The 19,520-nt window shown below is 38.5% G+C and overlaps 1 protein-coding gene across 3 annotated transcripts in view; it reads left to right on the plus strand.

The window, feature by feature from the left end:
* The window catches only part of LOC112053444 (jmjC domain-containing histone demethylation protein 1), a 43,984-nt gene that overhangs the window by 9,678 nt on the left and 14,786 nt on the right, over nt 1–19,520 (plus strand). For 2 of the 3 annotated variants that reach the window (XM_052882861.1, XM_052882863.1), the window contains exons 3-12: nt 11,443–11,554; nt 12,687–12,851; nt 14,229–14,364; nt 14,885–15,012; nt 15,143–15,292; nt 15,805–15,978; nt 16,688–16,847; nt 17,409–17,538; nt 18,112–18,235; nt 19,237–19,327. In XM_052882861.1, the coding sequence (XP_052738821.1) occupies nt 11,443–11,554; nt 12,687–12,851; nt 14,229–14,364; nt 14,885–15,012; nt 15,143–15,292; nt 15,805–15,978; nt 16,688–16,847; nt 17,409–17,538; nt 18,112–18,235; nt 19,237–19,327 (1,370 nt within the window). The remainder of the gene's footprint in view (nt 1–11,442; nt 11,555–12,686; nt 12,852–14,228; nt 14,365–14,884; nt 15,013–15,142; nt 15,293–15,804; nt 15,979–16,687; nt 16,848–17,408; nt 17,539–18,111; nt 18,236–19,236; nt 19,328–19,520) is intronic. The other variant, XM_052882862.1, reaches the window with a different exon arrangement.

The raw sequence follows: 19,520 nt of genomic DNA on the forward strand, positions 1-19,520 counted from the left end.
CTCGTGTGCTAATCTGTAGCATGTTACCAATTTAAGTTACTGTTGTTAACCAAGTTAGAACCAAGAGCCGAAAAGCCTGTTTTTGGATAATATTTCATACATTGCCAGAACGCCTCCTATTCTATACATTGCCAAATCATTCTATAGAATACATAATAATTATAATAAGTTTCGAGTAAATTATTTTTTTTAATAATTGTAAGTTCAAGAAGACATCTCACCAAGACACTTACCTATTGCATGGCATTGTTTTGATCCTACAAGAGAACCCCTTTGTGTTACGTTCTAAGAAAAATATATGAAAATAGCAACGTAAATGGAACCTTACTTGTTTACGCATTTAGCGTCACATCGATATTATATCCAAGCCTCACTCGTTCTATGATCTCAAATAGATGTATTGCAGTGCAGAGGGGGACGTTGGGCGGGTGGGAGGTCAATCGGATGGTAGAGGGCAGGGGTCACAAACGAAAATTAATAGTACATTTTTCTGTATGAAATATACTTTGACCTTTTCTGTACACCTGACAACGCAAAACTTTGTGATGTTCAGTTGAGTTAGCTGGAAATCATGATAAACAAACTCACATTCACATAGTGGGTATTAGGAGTTATGAAAATAACAATATAATCTGATATCTCATAACGTTGATGCAAATTGCGTCGCATCGATATCAAAGCGTCACTGTATGATAATATAGAGTTTATGATATGTATTGCAGTGTAGAGGGCGATGTTGGGCGGGCGGGAGGTCAGTCGGGTAGTACTGGTAGTAGACACCTACCTCAGGTGTCACAAACGAAAATTTAACAATGCATTTTTCTCGACGACAGATATCCTTATCTATTTACCGCTACATACCCCTGACAAGGCAAAATTTTGTGGTGATCAGTTCGTAGATTATCTTGAAAACGCAACCATTTTCATAATATTACGAGTAATATAAGACTCAGACCAAAATACCTTTGAACTTGCATCGCACCCATATTCACCAACAAAATTGTGTGTATATTTTTTGAAGGGGGAAGAGGTAAACTCACACATCGAAAATATTTAACACCATTAAATATATTCTGTGTACACAACTATAAATTTGATTCGCAATATACAAACGAGTAATTTGTACACAGACTGAAAAAAAAACTCGTCGCTTAGACTCGTACACACAATACTCGATTACTTGCTCGATAGCTATATAGATCGATGTTTTGCTGTTCTGGTTGAAGAATCTTTTGAGATAATGTTTTTATTACAAATTTCATATAATTAAGTAGGAATACTGAGAATTTAAATGTAACTTTTAGAAAACTAATAGGCATCCGTAGAACATGTTTTACAACTGATTACTATCAAGTTAATTTTGCGTGAGTCGCTTCATCTCGATGACACGATCAACTTTTTATTTACGAATATTCTTAATTCTGGTAGTTACTAGGAAATAAAAAATTCTGAGCATCGGAACGAGATAATGTACCACGCAACCACTTGTGGCTAGTGGTGTTTAACTATTTCTTAATCAACAGTAAGAAAAACATCTGGTTAGTAACAACTTTTGATAAAATACCCTCCTCCCTACTTGGATCAATAACGAGGAAAGCGTCTTTAGATTTGCAAGATTTTATTACTTCAGACTTGCGAAAATCGGCAGATTATGTTTTAGGTTATTCAAAGATTATCTTAAAAAAAATAATCAACTGTAACCCAACCCTTAGTATTTTCAAAATGCACAGTGTTGCTATAGGAGGTACTGAATAACATGTAAAGTATCCTCCGTTATGTTCATCTGCCGCGTACGATTAAATCCCTATTACTACCTATTATGTGTTTGTACTCGTACCTTCGCGGTTTGCTTAGATACTACAGATCCGATTTGGTTGGGATGGGGTTTTCGTTATTTAAATGCAAGAATATTAAAACATTACATATTAAATATTCAATTTAAACAGTAATATGTTCACGTTCAAGGGACGTTTTAATTATGTATTTTAAAGACGATTTGTGTTCAAAATACAGTGTAAACTCTTATAACGACTCTGAAGGGACTGTACATTTTATAGCGTTATAGAGAGTGGTCGTTATATGGAAAGAATAAACATGTGTGAGTAAAACTTAAACTAAGAATATGATAACGTATTTATTCCATGACTTCTACTTGTTAGTCATGGTCAACAAAAGTGTATACGTGTATTCCCAATCCTAATTTATAAAATAAAATAACGAATTTCTTAGAAAGTGTTTTTTGCACGATGCCGACAGTCGAGTTTATTACGGATTAGGATAATAAAACGACAAAAGAACGTAGACAGCTGCGCGGTTTTCACTAATTTTGGCAAATTAGAAGATACTTTTTATTACTCAATTGTCGTTATAGAGTGTGAGTGTAACGCTATATAGAGTGTATCATTGGAATTGAAGCTTAACCAATCAAAGCCATGTGATGTTGACGCTATGGCGAGTTTGACGATAAATCGAGTGATGTTATATGTAGTTTACTCTGTATTTTACAGTCTTGATCTATCGTGATTTTTTTTGTAAAGACTATTTTCAATCCACTAGAACGAAATAATCTCTGTTTACTTAATTAATCCAAGATTCATGACACAAAATCTACCGGACGGATTCGAAGGAGTTCAAATACACAATAGTTTACACAATAAATAGTAGAGGAGAGGAAAATATCAAGCGGACTTTAGCGAGAATGAGCGGACAATTTGTATTTGGCAAATATTTTATCCTTTAAATATTTACATGTAGGTATAATATTTTTTATATACTAGCATGTTTTTTTTATTCTTTACTACTTAGCCCTTGACTACAATCTCAACGTATGATGATGATGATGCAATCTAAGATAAAAGCGGGCTAACTTGTTAGGAGAAGAATGAAAATCCACACGTCGTACCGGACCGCTGCCGCTAAATTGCTTGGCGGTTCGTCTTTGTCGGTAGGTTGGTAACAAGCCACGGCCGAAGCCTTCCACCAGCCAATTATTTGACTATAGCATCTGTTCGACTGACGTTATCAAGCTAGTCGCAGGGTTTCGCTGGATGCAGGCGGCGGCTCGTGATGTTTGGAAGTCCCTACAAAAGGCCTATGTCCTGCAGTGGACGAAGTCCATCGGCTGATATGATGATGATGATGATGATGATGATGATGATGATGATGATGATGATGATGATGATGATGATGATGATGATGATGATGATGATGATGATGATGATGATGATGATGATGATGATGATGATGATGATGATGATGATGATGATGATGATGATGATGATGATGATGATGATGATGATGATGATGATGATGATGATGATGATGATGATGATGATGATGATGATGATGATGATGATGATGATGATGATGATGATGATGATGATGATGATGATGATGATGACTAGCAAATGTTTGAACTCATCTGCGATTGAACTGCAAGCGCACCAACACGGTTATTATGAATCTTTGTGTACGATTCAAAACATTAGTCGCTACACCCAAAGAAATTACGTTAATTAACGTTATTCCTTTAAAATAACGTTACTATTTGCTACGAAAACTACTAATAGACCAAGCGCTGTGAGGATGTGAATATGCAAAAATCGAGGAACGCATTCTGTTTACAGTTACTCAATTATTATTATTGCATACTTACTCACATCCTCACAGTGCCTGGACTACTATGATAATGCGTCACTTTACATAAGATGAAGATAATTACGTCATTTTGTTGAAAAATCAATGTCAGTTTAGTGTAGTGTATTTCAATAGCTGGTAGATGCCTACTATGTCTGACAGTAGAAAATTTACCGCCATACCTAAATATCATCCATTCGCAATGTTTAAATTATTTACGTAAAATAATTACAAGGTACAATTTATAAAGAAACTAATGATCCCAATTTGCTAACGACGCGTATTTATTTATAGAGATAGCAAAACTGGACAACAAAATAGCGAAATCTTTGTTCGAGCGCAAATTACGTACTGAAGAATCGTAAATAGGGTAGTTAAGTCCGCCTCTTCATTATAACGAAGGGCGGATAAAGGTACGTGGGTAGAATGAGTTGGTACACGATAATGAATAATTGAAAAGAAAGATTGAGATAAATCGCGAAACATTGTGAACGCTGACCCGAAATGGCGAAGTTGTGATCGAGTCATATAGAATTGAGTGGATGGATTTTGTTGACACGTCATCTCTGGCCGCCGGACGCTCGGCGTATGTGACTGTGAAAATGGAAATGCAAGACTTTCGCGCATGGCGTAGTGCGCACCTCAATGCTGCCAACACGACAAACTGAAACCGGAAGCGCGAAAACACGATGAAAATGTTAAGCCGACGTTACACGCTACAGCTCTACTGTAAAGCCTCAACACACTAGTTATGAGTAGTCTGAGACTTGATAACGATATTCGAGTAGGTGTTTTGGATAAATTGGTATTGAAACTTTATTATCAACTAGCGGAGGCCTGCGATTTCGTCCGCGTGAGCGAGATAATCGATCTAAACTTTCTTTGTACATGCGTGATAGTTTTTTAGAAGATAACATGAGTTTATAGCAAGTTATTCTTAACAGATTGATATCGAGGACTTTTTTGTAGATCTTAAAAGGGGAATATCCCACCGTGGAAGGTTTCTTTTTATTTCTATTTTTTTTTATTTTATAAATTTATTTGTAGAAAACGCAGCCTAATCCAAAGAATTAGGCTGCGTTTTTGTTCTCCGAGGGATTAATTATGCTGCTTTTTCTCTAAAAGCTCTCGAGCGGCTTGACTCTTTCTATCACATCCAACAATTTTATCATCATCATCAATATCAACCCATATTAGGCTCACTGCTGTGCTCGAGTCTCCTCTCAGAATGAGAGGGGTTAGGCCAATAGTCCACCACGCTGGTCCAATGCAGATTGGCAGACTTTACACACGCAGATAATTAAGAAAATTCTCTGGTATACAGGTTTTCTTACGATGTTTTCCTTCACCGTTTGTGACACATAATATTTAATTTCTTAAAATGCACACAACTGAAACATTAGAGGTGCATATGCAACGGACCAGATTCGAACCCACACCCTCTGGAATCGGAGGCAGAGGTTATATCCACTGGGCTATCACGGCTCTTTTATTTTATTTATCATCATATTTTAAATAATTTATTTATAATCGACAAATTGTATTACCGAATCCTTTCTCATACATCATTCTATCTATTGGTGATAACCGCAAGTATATTCTTTCAGTGGTGTTTGAGTAATTGAGTTTATCGAGACAGTCAAACAGACGCGATATTCATAGAATAGATGCTAGTGCATTTAGAATTCACAGCAATGGCAAATAGTGCAGAATCGTTGGGCCATTTTTACAATATAATACTATAAAGTTGATTTTTCGTGAGTAGCTTCATCTTGATGAGGCGCCAAACCTTTATATTTACGAAAATTCTTATAGCATTTAAGAATTTTCGTAAATATAAAAGTTGAACGTCTCTGGTTTATTCTAGGACCATTCTGGTAACTGGAAGAAAATATATGGATTTAGATTTTCTTGCTTTTGCGGAAATATGCAGCAAAAAATTATCGTCATCGTTAGCAACCCATGTTCGGCTCACTGCTGAGCTCGAGTTTCCTCTCAGAATGAGAGGGGTTTGGCCAATCCGTCCAACCACCACGGTAATGGTCCACCACGCTGGCCCAGAAGCTACTCACGGAAAATTAACTTGATAGTAGTCAATTGTAAAAAGGTTCCACGGATCCTGGACTGACAGGGTTTCCAGTTATTCCAACACAACGTACCATAGTGTATTTTCGGAGTTTACAAGAGACAAATCAGTCACTGTCAATGCAATATGCAGTCAATATTATTCTTGCACGACATTGTTGCCGGATCAAGCTTATCTAAAAGTCTGATTCGCTGTTTTTGAGAATACTGACCTTCGATACCTGCGTTCGCTAGTCCAAACTGAAAAAAAAAATATGGTAGGTATCTATATCAATACATAAGTATATATATAAAAATCAATGCCACTTTCGTTGTAATTTATAACTCAAGAACGGGCTCACCCAGTGGCGTGCATAAGGTTGTTGATCAGGGTATGCACTAGTAAGAAAATTAAGCAAACTGGAAAATTCTTTATTGCAATACTTTAATGCATGTATAAAGTGCACGCCACTGGGCTCACCTATCCAAACCAAATGTTTAGGCTTTGCTCGGACTATTTAGTACGTGGTTTATGTGAAGTTTGCACAATTTCGGTCGAACGGTTTTTCATTTATCACATTTTTTGTAACAAATAAATTCAGGGGTAGAGTGGGGGTTGGAGTATGGTAGGGTAGGTAAAGGTAGGGGTAGGAGTAGGGTAGTGTAGAGTAAGTATAGGACTCATTAGTCAAAGCGAAGCTTAAGCACCACTTAAGTATATTTTCAACTTCATCATGAGCGTTTTTAAATGTCTTATAATAGGTCCATGCTTCCTTCCTTATAGGATTTAAAGCATGCCCACCAACTTACTTACAGGTGGCTTGGCGAGCTTAGGGTGTCAATGTTTGGCTATGTATTGATCACTATCAGTAGTTAAACAATTAGGAGGGAAGGTTTAACATGCTCTCCGAAGTTAGGAAGGTATTATAATACAAGCAACTTACAAACTCTGGAGAGTAAAATTTTCTGGAAGAAATAAAAGCTTATTTTCTTAGCCAGATGTAAGAATCGAACGAGGGATTTTATCACCACACATGCTGCATGCACTTCATAGATGCAAAAACGCACTACTTATCCTAAGGACTCATTACGAACTTGGACTGAGGAAGGAATTCGCTATTTTGTAAGATTTGTACGTATAATGCATACCCTAGTTGAAATCCTTGTGTACGGATAGCCACTGCACATGCTAACCACTGAACCTATCGGGCAACAGCAAAAGCCGAAAATTCAATTTTCAAGATTACACGGGTTTTAATGCCATTAAACTTCTTGTAGACGAAGTCGCGTGCGTCAGTTAGTATTTAATATTTGCGTACGGAATTAAATAGCCATTGTATACACATTAACAGACACAATTTTGAAAATTACATACATTGATAAGGTAATAGCCTTAGTAGCTCAACGGTAAGAGCGGTCGGACTCATCACCGAGGGTGGTGGTTCGATCCCCGCTCTGTTGGTCTATTGTCGTACCCACTCCTAGCACAGTCTTTCCCGACTAGTTGGGGGGAATAGGAATATTGGTCATATTTAAAAGATATGTCAAATATTCTTTTTTTTTTTTTAAAAAAAAGGTAATAATGGAATACAGTGATTTACACAAGAGTCCCTGTGACGTGGAAAACATTTCCTTCCAATTTAAGTTCTAGCAAAGTACATAACATAATGTTCTAATTACACGTGTAGTCCTGACAAGAGTTAGTTTTCTTAGAATATTTTCTTGTGGATTATCTTTTCCAACCCGCTCCAAGGATTAAACAATTTTTCCAGGTTTTCTTTTTTTGGTACCGATACTTGATTGAAGTACTTATAAACGTGATATTTACCTATAATACTGTGGTGGTTTTAGAGGTAGTAGGTTTCAAGGGTTCTTCAATTGTCCAAGTATAATTTTTTTTATTTGGAGTAAACGGCCTCCGTGGGCGCAGTGGTATGCGCGGTGGATTTACAAGACGGAGGTCCTGGGTTCGATCCCCGGCTGGGCCGTTTGAGGTTTTCTTAATTTGTCTAGCTGGTGGGAGGCTTCGGCCGTGACCTACCGAAGAAAACACCGCCAAGCGATTTTGCGTTCCGGTACGATGTCGTGTAGAAACCGAAAGGGGTGTGGATTTTCATAATAACAATAACCGTTTCCATCATAGATTGCATCATCACTTACCATCAGGTGAGATTGTAGTCAAGGGCTAACTTGTAAAGAATAAAAAAAAAGAACGCGGCTGGCAAACTTTCAGCCTTCGAAAAATAAGGTTTTTCTGGCTATCGCGGGCTATCTATATAAATATTATAAAGCTGAAGAGTTTCTTCGTTTGTTTTGTTTGATTGAACGCGCTAATCTTAGGAACTACTGGTCAGATTTGAATAATTCTTTCAGTGTTAGATAGCCCATTTATCGAGGAACGCTATAGGCTATATATATCCCCGTATTCCTACAGAAACTGGAATCATGCGAATGGAACCGAGCGGCGTCAGATAGTCGTTTTATATAACGATAAAACCCTAAAAAGTGCACTGTACTGTAATGGTCATAAGATAAATGCATGGACAGTTTAATGTGACAAGTAGAGTTATAAAACGAACTACTAATAATGGCTTTTGCCGGCTCTCTTGTCTACTCAACCGGTCTTTAACACATTGCGTTTGCACCTGCATGTTTAGATGTGCATTTGTTAGGTACTTCGCAGTTTTTGCTCGGCCTGTGCACTCTTAAACTTTAAAAACACGAAAAGGTTAAAACTGTATTGTTGGGTGCATTCACACTTAACGGATTATTATAGGTAAATAATTTTTATTTATTTATTATCATTATTAAAGTAATTTCAATACAATAAGTATTGATATTACTATAATTAATTTAATAAAAAGTAAAAAAATACTGTAATGGGAAAATAGTCTAAGGAAAATTTAATACGGGATTAAGGGATTAAATCTACGTTCAAAAGGGGAACATTTTTCTCGGTCTATAAATGATTTTTTAGAAATTAGAAAAGGTACGAATTTCTTAGAAAGTTTTTTTTGCATGATACCGACAGTAGTGTATTATAGACTGGCTTATTCTCTCATTAATTACTGCTAATATTTTTATTTTTCTAGTAGAAAAACTTTCTTAGAAATTGGTCTTTTTGCTTACAAATTCGTATTGCACGTGGTGATTGTTGCTAATCATAACTTTAATAAGTAGAAGTCATCTACTTAATACGTTAGTTAATATTCTTAGTTGCTCACAAACTTTGAAACTGTAAACATGGCTAGTAAAAGAAAATCACTGTGTATGGACGAGAAACTTTTACTCATACATTTTTATTCTTTCCATATAACGACAATTCTCTATCATCATTATCAGCCGATGGACATCCACTGCTGGAGATATGCATCTAGCATGGACTTCCAAACAAAACGGTCTGGAGCCGCCAGCATCCAGCGGCTCCCTACAACCCGCTTGATGTCTTCGGTCCACCTAGTGGGGGGTTCACGAACACTGCGCTTTCCGGCGCGGGGTCGCCATTCCAGCACCTTGGGACCCCAACGTCCATAGGCTCTTAGAACAATGTGGCCTGCCCATTGCCACTTCAGCTTCGCGACTCGCCGAGCTATATCAGTGACTAACTATGGGCCTTATTCGAATGCTCAAAGTCATTCAGCGGGCGATGGCGCGAGCTATGCTTGGGGTTTCTCTGCGTGATCGAATCAGAAATGAGGAGATCCACAGACGAACTAAAGTCACAATTCTCCATAACGCCACAAAATGTACAGCCCTTGTGTCGTTAGAGTAGAGTGTCTCACTGTTATTATAAAATAAGCTTACATTTAGCTAAAATTAAGCTTCGTCGATACATAATTAAATACAAATCGGTGGTCTCGGCCTTGAATCCGTGAATAATCAATCGGGGGGATGAATAAATCATAACAAAATGTTACTCATAGCTATCTACGAGCTACATATTCCTCTCTGATTCTGAAATAATAGCAATCAGCAACGTTTCGGTTTCCTAAAAATAAAATACTTGTACAATCTCTATAGTGTAAAATTTCAGCATTTAGCGCATTAGGTCGTATATGTTGCATGATTATGGGCGTGGAAATGTAATAAAATGAACAAAGCAAATATAAATTCAATCTAGCGTGCATTCCCTGCGGTGGGTAGAGGACGACTGGATTCTGAATCTGAAATCACGGAACAATTGACTGAAACTTGTGGACAAAAGCTTCTTGGGGGAAAATTTCTACGGAAATTGTATTGATAATTTTATTTAGTGCTAGCAGACGCCCTGTGGATTCACGCGCGTTGTTCCCGTTCTAGTGGTGATACGGGGATTAAATATAGCGTATGTTACTCGTTGATAATGTAACTTTCCATTGGTGAATGAATTTTTTAAATCGATCCAGCCTATTCGTAACGAACAAACAATTAACCTCTCTATACCTCTGTACAAATCTTTACCTCTTTCTATTATTAGTTTAGATACCTAGTTTTTTATACCAGCCTTCTGGTTAATATACCTACTTATTTTGTAGACACATACCTACCTTTTACTTAACAAGGTCGTCAACGATCATCTTTTATTTTTATGATAACGACTCAATATGCGTGTTCATTTTAGTATAACAACTAGTACGAGTACACTAGAGGAATGTCAAATAAAACTACAAATAGAAAAACGTTATTTATTAATTGTCTGTACAAAATACGCGAGGCGGATGAAACTACTGGGTGCGAGGTTTATGAAGTGAAGTTATAAAACACCTAAAATATACTAAACTAAATATATTGATTATAAAAATCCGACAAGTGCGAGTCAGATTCACCCACCGAGGATTCCGTAAATCTTTTTGAATATTTACTTAGCCTCGGTTGGACGTAAGTATACTTTGTAACATGAAACCAACGTAACAAATAAATCCGAAATTCACCGTCTATCGTAACTAAAAAGGTATGAAATAAATAAATTAATTAAACAAATAAAAAAACCCGACTGCATAAATTATACAAAAACTGAAAAGAAAAAAAAACAAGCTCAGTCCAGAAGTGTAGAAAGCAATTAGAAAACAGTCGGGACCTGTGAATAATGTGAACGAAAATCATTCTATTCAATATAATAGGTCCCGACTATTTTCTAATTGCTTTCTACACTTCTGGACTGAGCATGTTTTTTTTATTTTCAGTTTTTGTATAATTTATGCAGTCGGGTTTTTTATTTGTTTAATTAATTTATTTATTGACTGTATAGTGTATACCTGTATGAAGAGGTAAAAATTAAAAAAATTAGTTTACATTCATAGTTTAGATTCATTACGTTTATTTTTCGTTATTATTTTCAAGTTAGCCCTTGACTACAATCTCACCTGATAGTAAGTGATGGTGCAATCTAAGATGGAAGCGGGCTAACTTGTTAGGAGTAGGATGAAAATCCACAACTTTCGATTTCTACACGACATCGTACCGGAACGCTAAATATCTTGGCGGTATGTAGAGTGGTAACTAGCCACGACCGTAGCCTTTTATCAGCCAGACATGGACCACTTAAGAAAACTTCCATCGGCCCAGCCGGGGATCGAACCCAGGACCTCGGTCATGTAAATCAACAGCGCATACTGCTGCACCTCGGAGGCCGTAAGAAAAACGTACCTTGGTGGAGAAGTTTTACATTTTTGTACTATTTATTTGTATACCATACCCTAGTTGAACTCCTTGTGCACGCCATAGCCACTGACACCGATCTATAGGAACGTTGTTTGTCCCCAGTGTGCCGACCAGCAACTTCACCGTCAACGACGTGCGAATGTGCGTGGGCTCGCGGCGACTGCTTGACGTCATGGATGTCAATACGCAGAAGAACATCGAGATGACTATGAAGGTAATAGTCTAAGAGCCCGTGAACTCCCGACCTTTGTCATTTTATAAAAGCTGAAAGTTTGTGAGCTCATGCTTCTACCATAAGTAACTACGGTTACTTATGGTAGAAAGGCCAATTATGGAGTTTGGACCATGGTGGCTTTGGGAGGTAGTAGGTTCTAAGGATCCAGACCCTCAACCGTTTAAGTAGGTATTAAGTGTAATTTTTTCATGTTTTTCTCGGCATAATATGAGAAAGTATATTCCCAGTCGCCAGTCACTTAGCTTCATGGCAACCCTTCGATAAACACTACTTAATTTGAAACTTCAAGGGTCTATGCTAGAACTTAATCCCAAAATAGCAAATTCGACCTCAGATTAAAACCTCCGATTTAAAAGTGTCGGAATAGAAGGTGTAGAGTCTGGCAATGAAATTAAAAGTAATGAAAGTAGAGAAGTCGCCCGACAAATGTCAAAAATAATTTAAACAAGTTAATAAACATGCGTTTTCATAATTTGTTTAAATTATTTGTTTGTTTGTGAATTTATTACTACATATAAAATTTAAATCTATACTAATATTATAAACTGAAGAGTTTGTTTGTTTGTTTGTTTGATTGAACGCGCTAATCTCAGGAACTACTGGTCCGATTTGAAAAATTCTTTCAGTGTTAGATAGCCCATTTATCGAGGAAGGCTATAGGCTATATATTATCCCCGTATTCCTACGGGAACAGGTACCACGCGGGTGAAACCGCGCGGCGTCAGCTAGTTTAGTTATAATTTTGAAAATTCACTCAGATTTTTTTTAATTTGGCGGGCGATTTCAGTCTTTACTTCCATTAGCCAAACTCAAATAATAATCGGAAGTTAATCCTTCCCAACCGTAGACTGTACCTGCGCCTGATACTCAATTGGTCACCCCAGACTATGGTCGAGATCTTCGCCTTCCATTCTTACTCACTTACACTCATAATTTGGTATAGGTATCTACATATTATTAGGAACAAACAGAAGAAGCGCCATAATTGGATCTCGCTCCATTTTAAAATTAACTTCGGGCCGACGCTGAGTAAGCAGACCCAAAATATGGTACAATATCGTATATTATAGTACTTTTGGCAACCCTATTAGACGCGATTTTCGTTTCGTAGGACTGGCAGCGCTATTACGACGACCCAAACAAAGAGAGACTGTTGAACGTGATCTCGTTAGAGTTCTCCCACACTCGGCTGGAGAACTACGTGCAGGCGCCGCGCATCGTGCGGCTCATCGACTGGGTGGACTCAGTGTGGCCGCGACACTTGAAGGATCAACAGGTAGGTTGGCGACCACTGCACAAGTGCTCTCGTAACTATAGTACCCTAGTTGGGTACCCCCATTTACTACAACATCATCATCATCTCCTTACCCTTATCCCACTTAAGTGGGGGTCGGAAAAATATGTCAATCTTTTCCATTCGTCTCTATTACTCGTCAGCTCATCATCCACTCCTTTTACACACATGTCCTCTTTCACACAATCCAACCATCTCTTCTTTGGCCTTCCTCACCTCTTATGTCCCTCCACTTGCACATACACCATTTTTCTAGTAATATGACTTTCCTCCCTACGCATTACATGTCCATACCAAGCTAACCTTCTACTCCCCAATTTTTTTCCATTTAGTACAACATGTAATTTGCAAATATGCCCTCAGGATAGGGCATATTTGCATATATGGAGTGCACGTCACGTGACTTTCGGGCCCTGTTTAAAAGCAATTGTTATTTCGAGAACATTCGAAACATCTACTGGTCTGGTTTTTAAATGGTAGGTAGTTTCCATAGCTGGGCACCGTTAATCAAATAGTTAACTTCGTTAATCGTTAATCCGCTACAAAAAAAGTTAGCTTCGTTAAACGTTAAAGCGTTACATTCCAAAAGAATTAACGCAAGTTAATCGTTAATCCGTTAATGTGACTGGTTAATATTTCATTTTTATATCACTGTGTGACATCCCCATTGGAAAAATAAAGGTGAGCACTGGGGAAAAGTGCCATAATTTATTTTTAGTTGATTTTATTTATAATTTTAACATAAATATAGTAATTTGTTGATTTCTTTGAAAAAAAAATCTTTCATCATTTCTTACTTGTCTAAACCTGTTAATCGCGTCGAGCGGTAAATAGTGGTTAATGTTAACGATTAACGGACTTCTGCATATTAACGGAAGTTAACGGGTCCGTTAACATTTTTATCGGTTAACTTAAAAGTTAATCCGTTAATCAAAATGTTAACTTCGTTAATTAACGATTAACGAATTAACGAGTCAATGCCCAGCTATGGTAGTTTCTTAAATAACACATAATTTAAAAAATTAGAAAATTTCCCGAAGGTCATGAAATTATTAATTACACTCTCGATTAAGTCATCAATATTCTCTTTCAATGCGCTTTCATTTGAGACTCGAGTATATTTGTAGACATTCGGTCACCACTTTCATCCCCCACAACTTTTAAACGGCTCAACCGATTTTCATCAAACATGTCTAAGAACACTCGCACATAAGTGACCTTTCATACAAAAAAAAAAACTCAATTGAAATCGCTTCATCCGTTCGGGAGGTATGGTGCCACAGACAGTCACGTCAAACTTATAACACCCCTCTTTTAGCGTCGGGGGTTAAAAATTCATTTAAAAATAAATATTTTCAGACTGAGTCTACAAACGCTCTGGACGACATGATGTATCCGAAGGTGCAGAAGTACTGCCTCATGTCGGTCAAGGGTTGCTACACAGACTTTCACATTGATTTCGGCGGCACTTCAGTTTGGTATCACATTTTGAGAGGTATATCACACATTTTTATTCATTAGTTCTATTATATAATTTAATAGTCGACGCCCCGCGTGATTCCCGTTCCCATGAGAATAGTTGTAAAAGAATTTTCAAAATCGGTACAGTAGACCCAGAGATTACCCCTACAATACCCCTATAATAGCTCAACGGTAAGAGTGGTCGGACTCATCACCGAGGAGTGGTGGTTCATCCCCGCCATGTTGGTCTGTTGTCGTATCCACTCCTAATACAGTCAGTCTTTCCCGACTAATTGGAGGAGAATGGGAATATTGGTCATATTAAAAAAAGATATGGCCAATATTCTTTAAAAATACCACAGACTTTTTCTATACATATAATAATATTAGTATATATGATTATGAGCAATAATTTATGACGTCATTTATTAATTGAATATTTGGTTTTTTTAACTTAATGACCAGACGAAGTCTCGGGCGTCCACTTGTAGAATATGTTTACTCTAAATCAACGTTTGCTTTTTTAATAATCTTACCTTATGTCTAATTTTCAGGAGCAAAAGTCTTCTGGCTCATACCGCCAACAGAAAAAAATCTAATGCTCTACGAAAAATGGGTGCTTTCCGGAAAACAATCTGATGTGTTCTTCGGTGATACCGTCGAAACCTGTATAAGGGTTCATGTGAGTACATATTACAGTATACAAGGTAAAATTTATCAAACGTTTTAGTATATACAATTTTCTGTTAAAGCGTGTAATAGATATTTTTTTTATATTGTTATTTGTTAATTTTGTATGTGCATTGTTACAGTTACAAGCCGGACATACGTTCTTCATTCCCACGGGATGGATTCACGCTGTTTACACTCCGAGCGACTCTCTAGTGTTTGGCGGCAATTTCCTGCATCAGTTTGGAATTGAAAAACAATTGAAAATTGCACAAGTTGAAGATGTTACTAAGGTACGAGTACATTGCAGATCATATCGCAATCTCTGAGCGGCCGGACTTTATACGTGATAACGTAAATACATAGTACATCGAAGAACGCCGGCTGCACGCACAGAAATGTCCTTCGCGTTCGGTTTGTTTTCTTATCACAGAGGAGACGAATATCTTAGCATTCCATGGATTCACCGCGCGGGTGCCGGGTCCATCGCGTGGTAGAGAGAAAAACTCCGAGTCCTGAACTTGTGACTACAGGATGTAGGGTTAAGGAATTCCTTGACGATCGATCAACACTCCCCGTGTTCTGCTCGTGTTGTTCTCCCTGCCTAGCCAAATTTGATAAGATCCTATTAGAGCAGCTTTGGATACTCGTTCTAATATAGAACTAGCTGCACTTCTAGAGAGGCCAAGGTCTTTAAGCAAGTTATAGAGAGATTTTGCTGGTAATCCTCTCGCACCTACTTCTACGGCGTACAGACTAACTACATAGTCTGTTTATTGACAACCATTTTTTTTTTTAATTTAAGGTGCCTCAAAAGTTCCGCTATCCGTTCTTTACGGAGATGCTGTGGTATGTCCTGGACCGATACGTGAGCGCGCTGCTGGGGCGGTCGCACCTGGCGGCCGAGGGCCAGCCGCCTCCTCCGCCCGCGCCGAAGGACCACGTGCACCTCACGCAGAACGAACTGCATGGACTAAAGGTCGGTATAACCCTCATGTATCACATGTGACTCAGTGCCACTAACCATGCTCCACCGACGTGTGGCCTGGACCAGCGCGCAGCTGGGGCGGTCTCACGTGGCGGCCGAGGGTCAGCTCACGCAGAACGAACTGCATAGACTAAAGGTCGGTACAACCCTCATGTATCATGTATGCTCAATTCGTTGATTGCTCAGCGCCAAGATCTAGATATTTTTTATATAAAACTTCATGTATTTATTGATATTGTAAACAGCTGTGACTTTTAATTTTAATTTTATAGAAATATGCAATTTATGTGTTTGTATTGTATAGTGTTTATACTGTAATTTGTTTATCTGTTATTTTGTTATATTGTAAGTCTGTACTTTGTATGCGTTTTGGCTTAGCTGTAAGCATACTAAGGATATATAATAAATAAATAAATAAATAAAGGTCAGTATAACCCTCATGTATCACATGTGACTCAGTGCCACTGACCACGATGGGATGAAAGAGATGGGATTGAGACAATCCCGCCGCCATTGGTGTCGACCAGAGGTCCGGTGGCATGCGTCAATACTCGTAAACAAAAAATGACTTATTGTCGACCAATAGCGGCGGCATCGAAACATCGCTTTTACTTTCGTGGACCGCCGATACATCTCCTGGCTTGCATCTCAGGTCAAGTTTAACATGAAAATTAACGAAATATTATTGATTAATTTGCAGGCAATAGTGGTCTACCTACACCAGCTGCCGGCCGCGCGCAAGTCAGTGCCAGAACTGCTGACGGATCCGATAGCGTTAGTGCGCGACGTGCGCACCTTGGTGGAGCAGCACCGACACGACAAACAGAACCAGGCGGTCACTGGGATACCGGTATTGAAAGGTTAGTGAGTTCCATTAAATTTTGAGGACCTCTCTGAGCACGGGTCAGTTTATGATTTTAAAACAAAGTTCCTTATCGCGTTGCGAAAGGGGGTTAAACGGAAAAAATTAAGACCAAAAGTTGTAACGACACTTTTTGCTATAGTTTTAAGCCGTGCGGCGTGCGCGTTTCTCTCTTTTTCTCTCTTTCATAGATAGCAAGCCAGTTATTTTCGTTTCGTCTATCTATTTCGCACTTAATGTGTCGGGACGATTATTATTTTTGGAATGGATTGGGATGCGATAGCGATAACTTCGTTCCATCCGGGTGTTCCATCATGACACCTCTCAAGTTTTTTTTATTTTCTAAATTGCCTGGTGGCAGACTTTGGCCGTGGCTAGTTATCACTCTACCTGCTTAGCGTCAAGTGATTTTACATTCCGATACGTAACCTTTAGAAGTATGGGTAGAATAAACTTGTACATCTTCCAAATTAGCCCGCTTCCATCTTAGATGTCAGTTAACATCAAGCGAGTTTAGCGCTTGTCATTGAATAAAAAAAATTGTCGTTTGTATTTCCAGGGCCGGACGAGGTGGTGTCGGGCGAGCGGCGCCAGTCGAGCGGGCGCGGCGGGCGCGGGGGGCACCGCGGCCCGCCGTCGCGTCCGCGCCCCGACCACGCCAACAATGCGCCGAGGCGACGCCGCACCAGGTAAACAATTATTTGTCACTAGCGGACGCCTGCGACTTCGTCCGCGTGGAATTTAGTTTTTCACAAATCGTAGGCGTGAAAGAGTAACAAACATTCATATGATTAAAATCATCAGTTTTCGCAAATCTCGGGAAACCATGGATGTTTTCGGGATAAAAAGTAGCCTATGTGTTAATCCAGAGTAAAATCCATTTCCATTCCAAATTTTAGCCAAATCGCTTCAGTAGTAGCGGCGTTAAAGAGTAACAAACATCCAAACATCCAAACATACATCATACATCAACTTTCGCGTTTATAATATTAGTAGGATTATCAGCCTATTTTATACCATCACGTGAAGACAAAAGACACAATGGTCGACCAATAGCGGCCGAATCGATAATATTTTCGATCCGCCGCTATTGGTCGACAATATATATATATATATATATATATATATATATATATATATATATATATATATTTTATTATGAATAATCAAGCACGCTTGCCTAGAAGATGCCGAAGAAGGGGTTTGCTTTAAATTTTAATTTATTATATTGTAACCTAACATGATTATTTAACTGTTTACAGATGCAAGAAGTGCGAGGCGTGCCAGCGCACGGACTGCGGCGACTGCGTGTTCTGTCACGACATGGTCAAGTTCGGGGGACTGGGCCGCGCCAAGCAGACCTGCATCATGCGCCAGTGCTTGCAGGTCTGAACTGTGACTATGTTCAGTTTTTTTTTTTTATAAGTTAGCCCTTGACTACAATTTCACCTGATGGTAAGTGATGATGCAGTCTAAGATGGAAGCGGGCTAACTTGTTAAGAGTAGGATAAAAATCCACACCCCTTTCGGTTTCTACACGGCATCGTACTGGAACGCTAAATCGCCGAAGTCTCCCACCAGCCAGACCTGGACAAATTAAGAAAATCTCAATTGCCCAGCCGGGGATCGAACCCAGGACCTCCGTCTTGTAAATCCACCGCGCATACCACTGCGCCACGGAGGCCGTAAAAAATGTTCATTTTAGTTATTAATCGACTTCCAAAAAGGAGGAGGTTCTACGTTCGGTCATTTATTGACCGAATTTGAAAAAATTTTTTTTTTGAATAATCTTTTTACCCGACTGCAAGAAGGGTTATGTTATTCGCGCGTATTTTGTAGATATGTAATATTCTTTATTACCTCATATCTTCCAAACCGCTGAACGGATTTACGTAATTAAGATATCGTAAGATTTGTCTTCAAACCCAAGTGTTCTTATGTTCTATCTAATGGTATGGTTTATCAATACCGAATATCATATGTACCTACCAGTGTGGATAGGATATAAACAAAATAAAAACGATTTTATAAATACACATTTTGGAGAATTTACCTTTATCAAATTACTATGAACTACTAAAGGTATTTATTTAAAATCTATATTTTTAGTGGAAACCACCAAACCTCCCCCCCCTCTCCAATTTTTTCGTTTTTAAGTCCGCCTAATTTTGAGGCATACATATTTAAAGGCGGTTTAACAGAAATTGTGGTCAGACGTATTAATTTTCTGATTTTCCTCTTAAAAATAAGTTAAATGCCTTGTATAGGTACACCTAAACTGTGTAATTAAGAGAGACACGTGATAGCACAGTGGATATGACCTGGATGAGACTCGTGCTCAACAGTGAGCCGAATATGGGTTGTTAATGATGATGTGATGTTTCCAGCCCATGCTGCCGGTCACAGCGTCGTGCGCTGTGTGTCACCTGGACGGCTGGATGCAGACGCCCGTCGCGCCGCAGGCTAAGGGTAACTCGGGTAAACATTGATAAACTAACATTGCTACTTCTAGGTGTAAAGTTGCAAATATGTGACGTCACATTGTAGGTGGAAGTTTCACAAAATGTGATTGGCTGAGACATATAGGTATACGATGCGCGCCACGACATATCTCGTGAAGAGAGAAAGACAAGTCGACCAATAGCAGCGGACCGAAAATATCGCTTTTTTT

The sequence above is a fragment of the Bicyclus anynana genome, chromosome 8 (assembly GCF_947172395.1).
Source record: "Bicyclus anynana chromosome 8, ilBicAnyn1.1, whole genome shotgun sequence".
NCBI classification, from domain to species: Eukaryota; Metazoa; Arthropoda; class Insecta; order Lepidoptera; family Nymphalidae; genus Bicyclus; species Bicyclus anynana.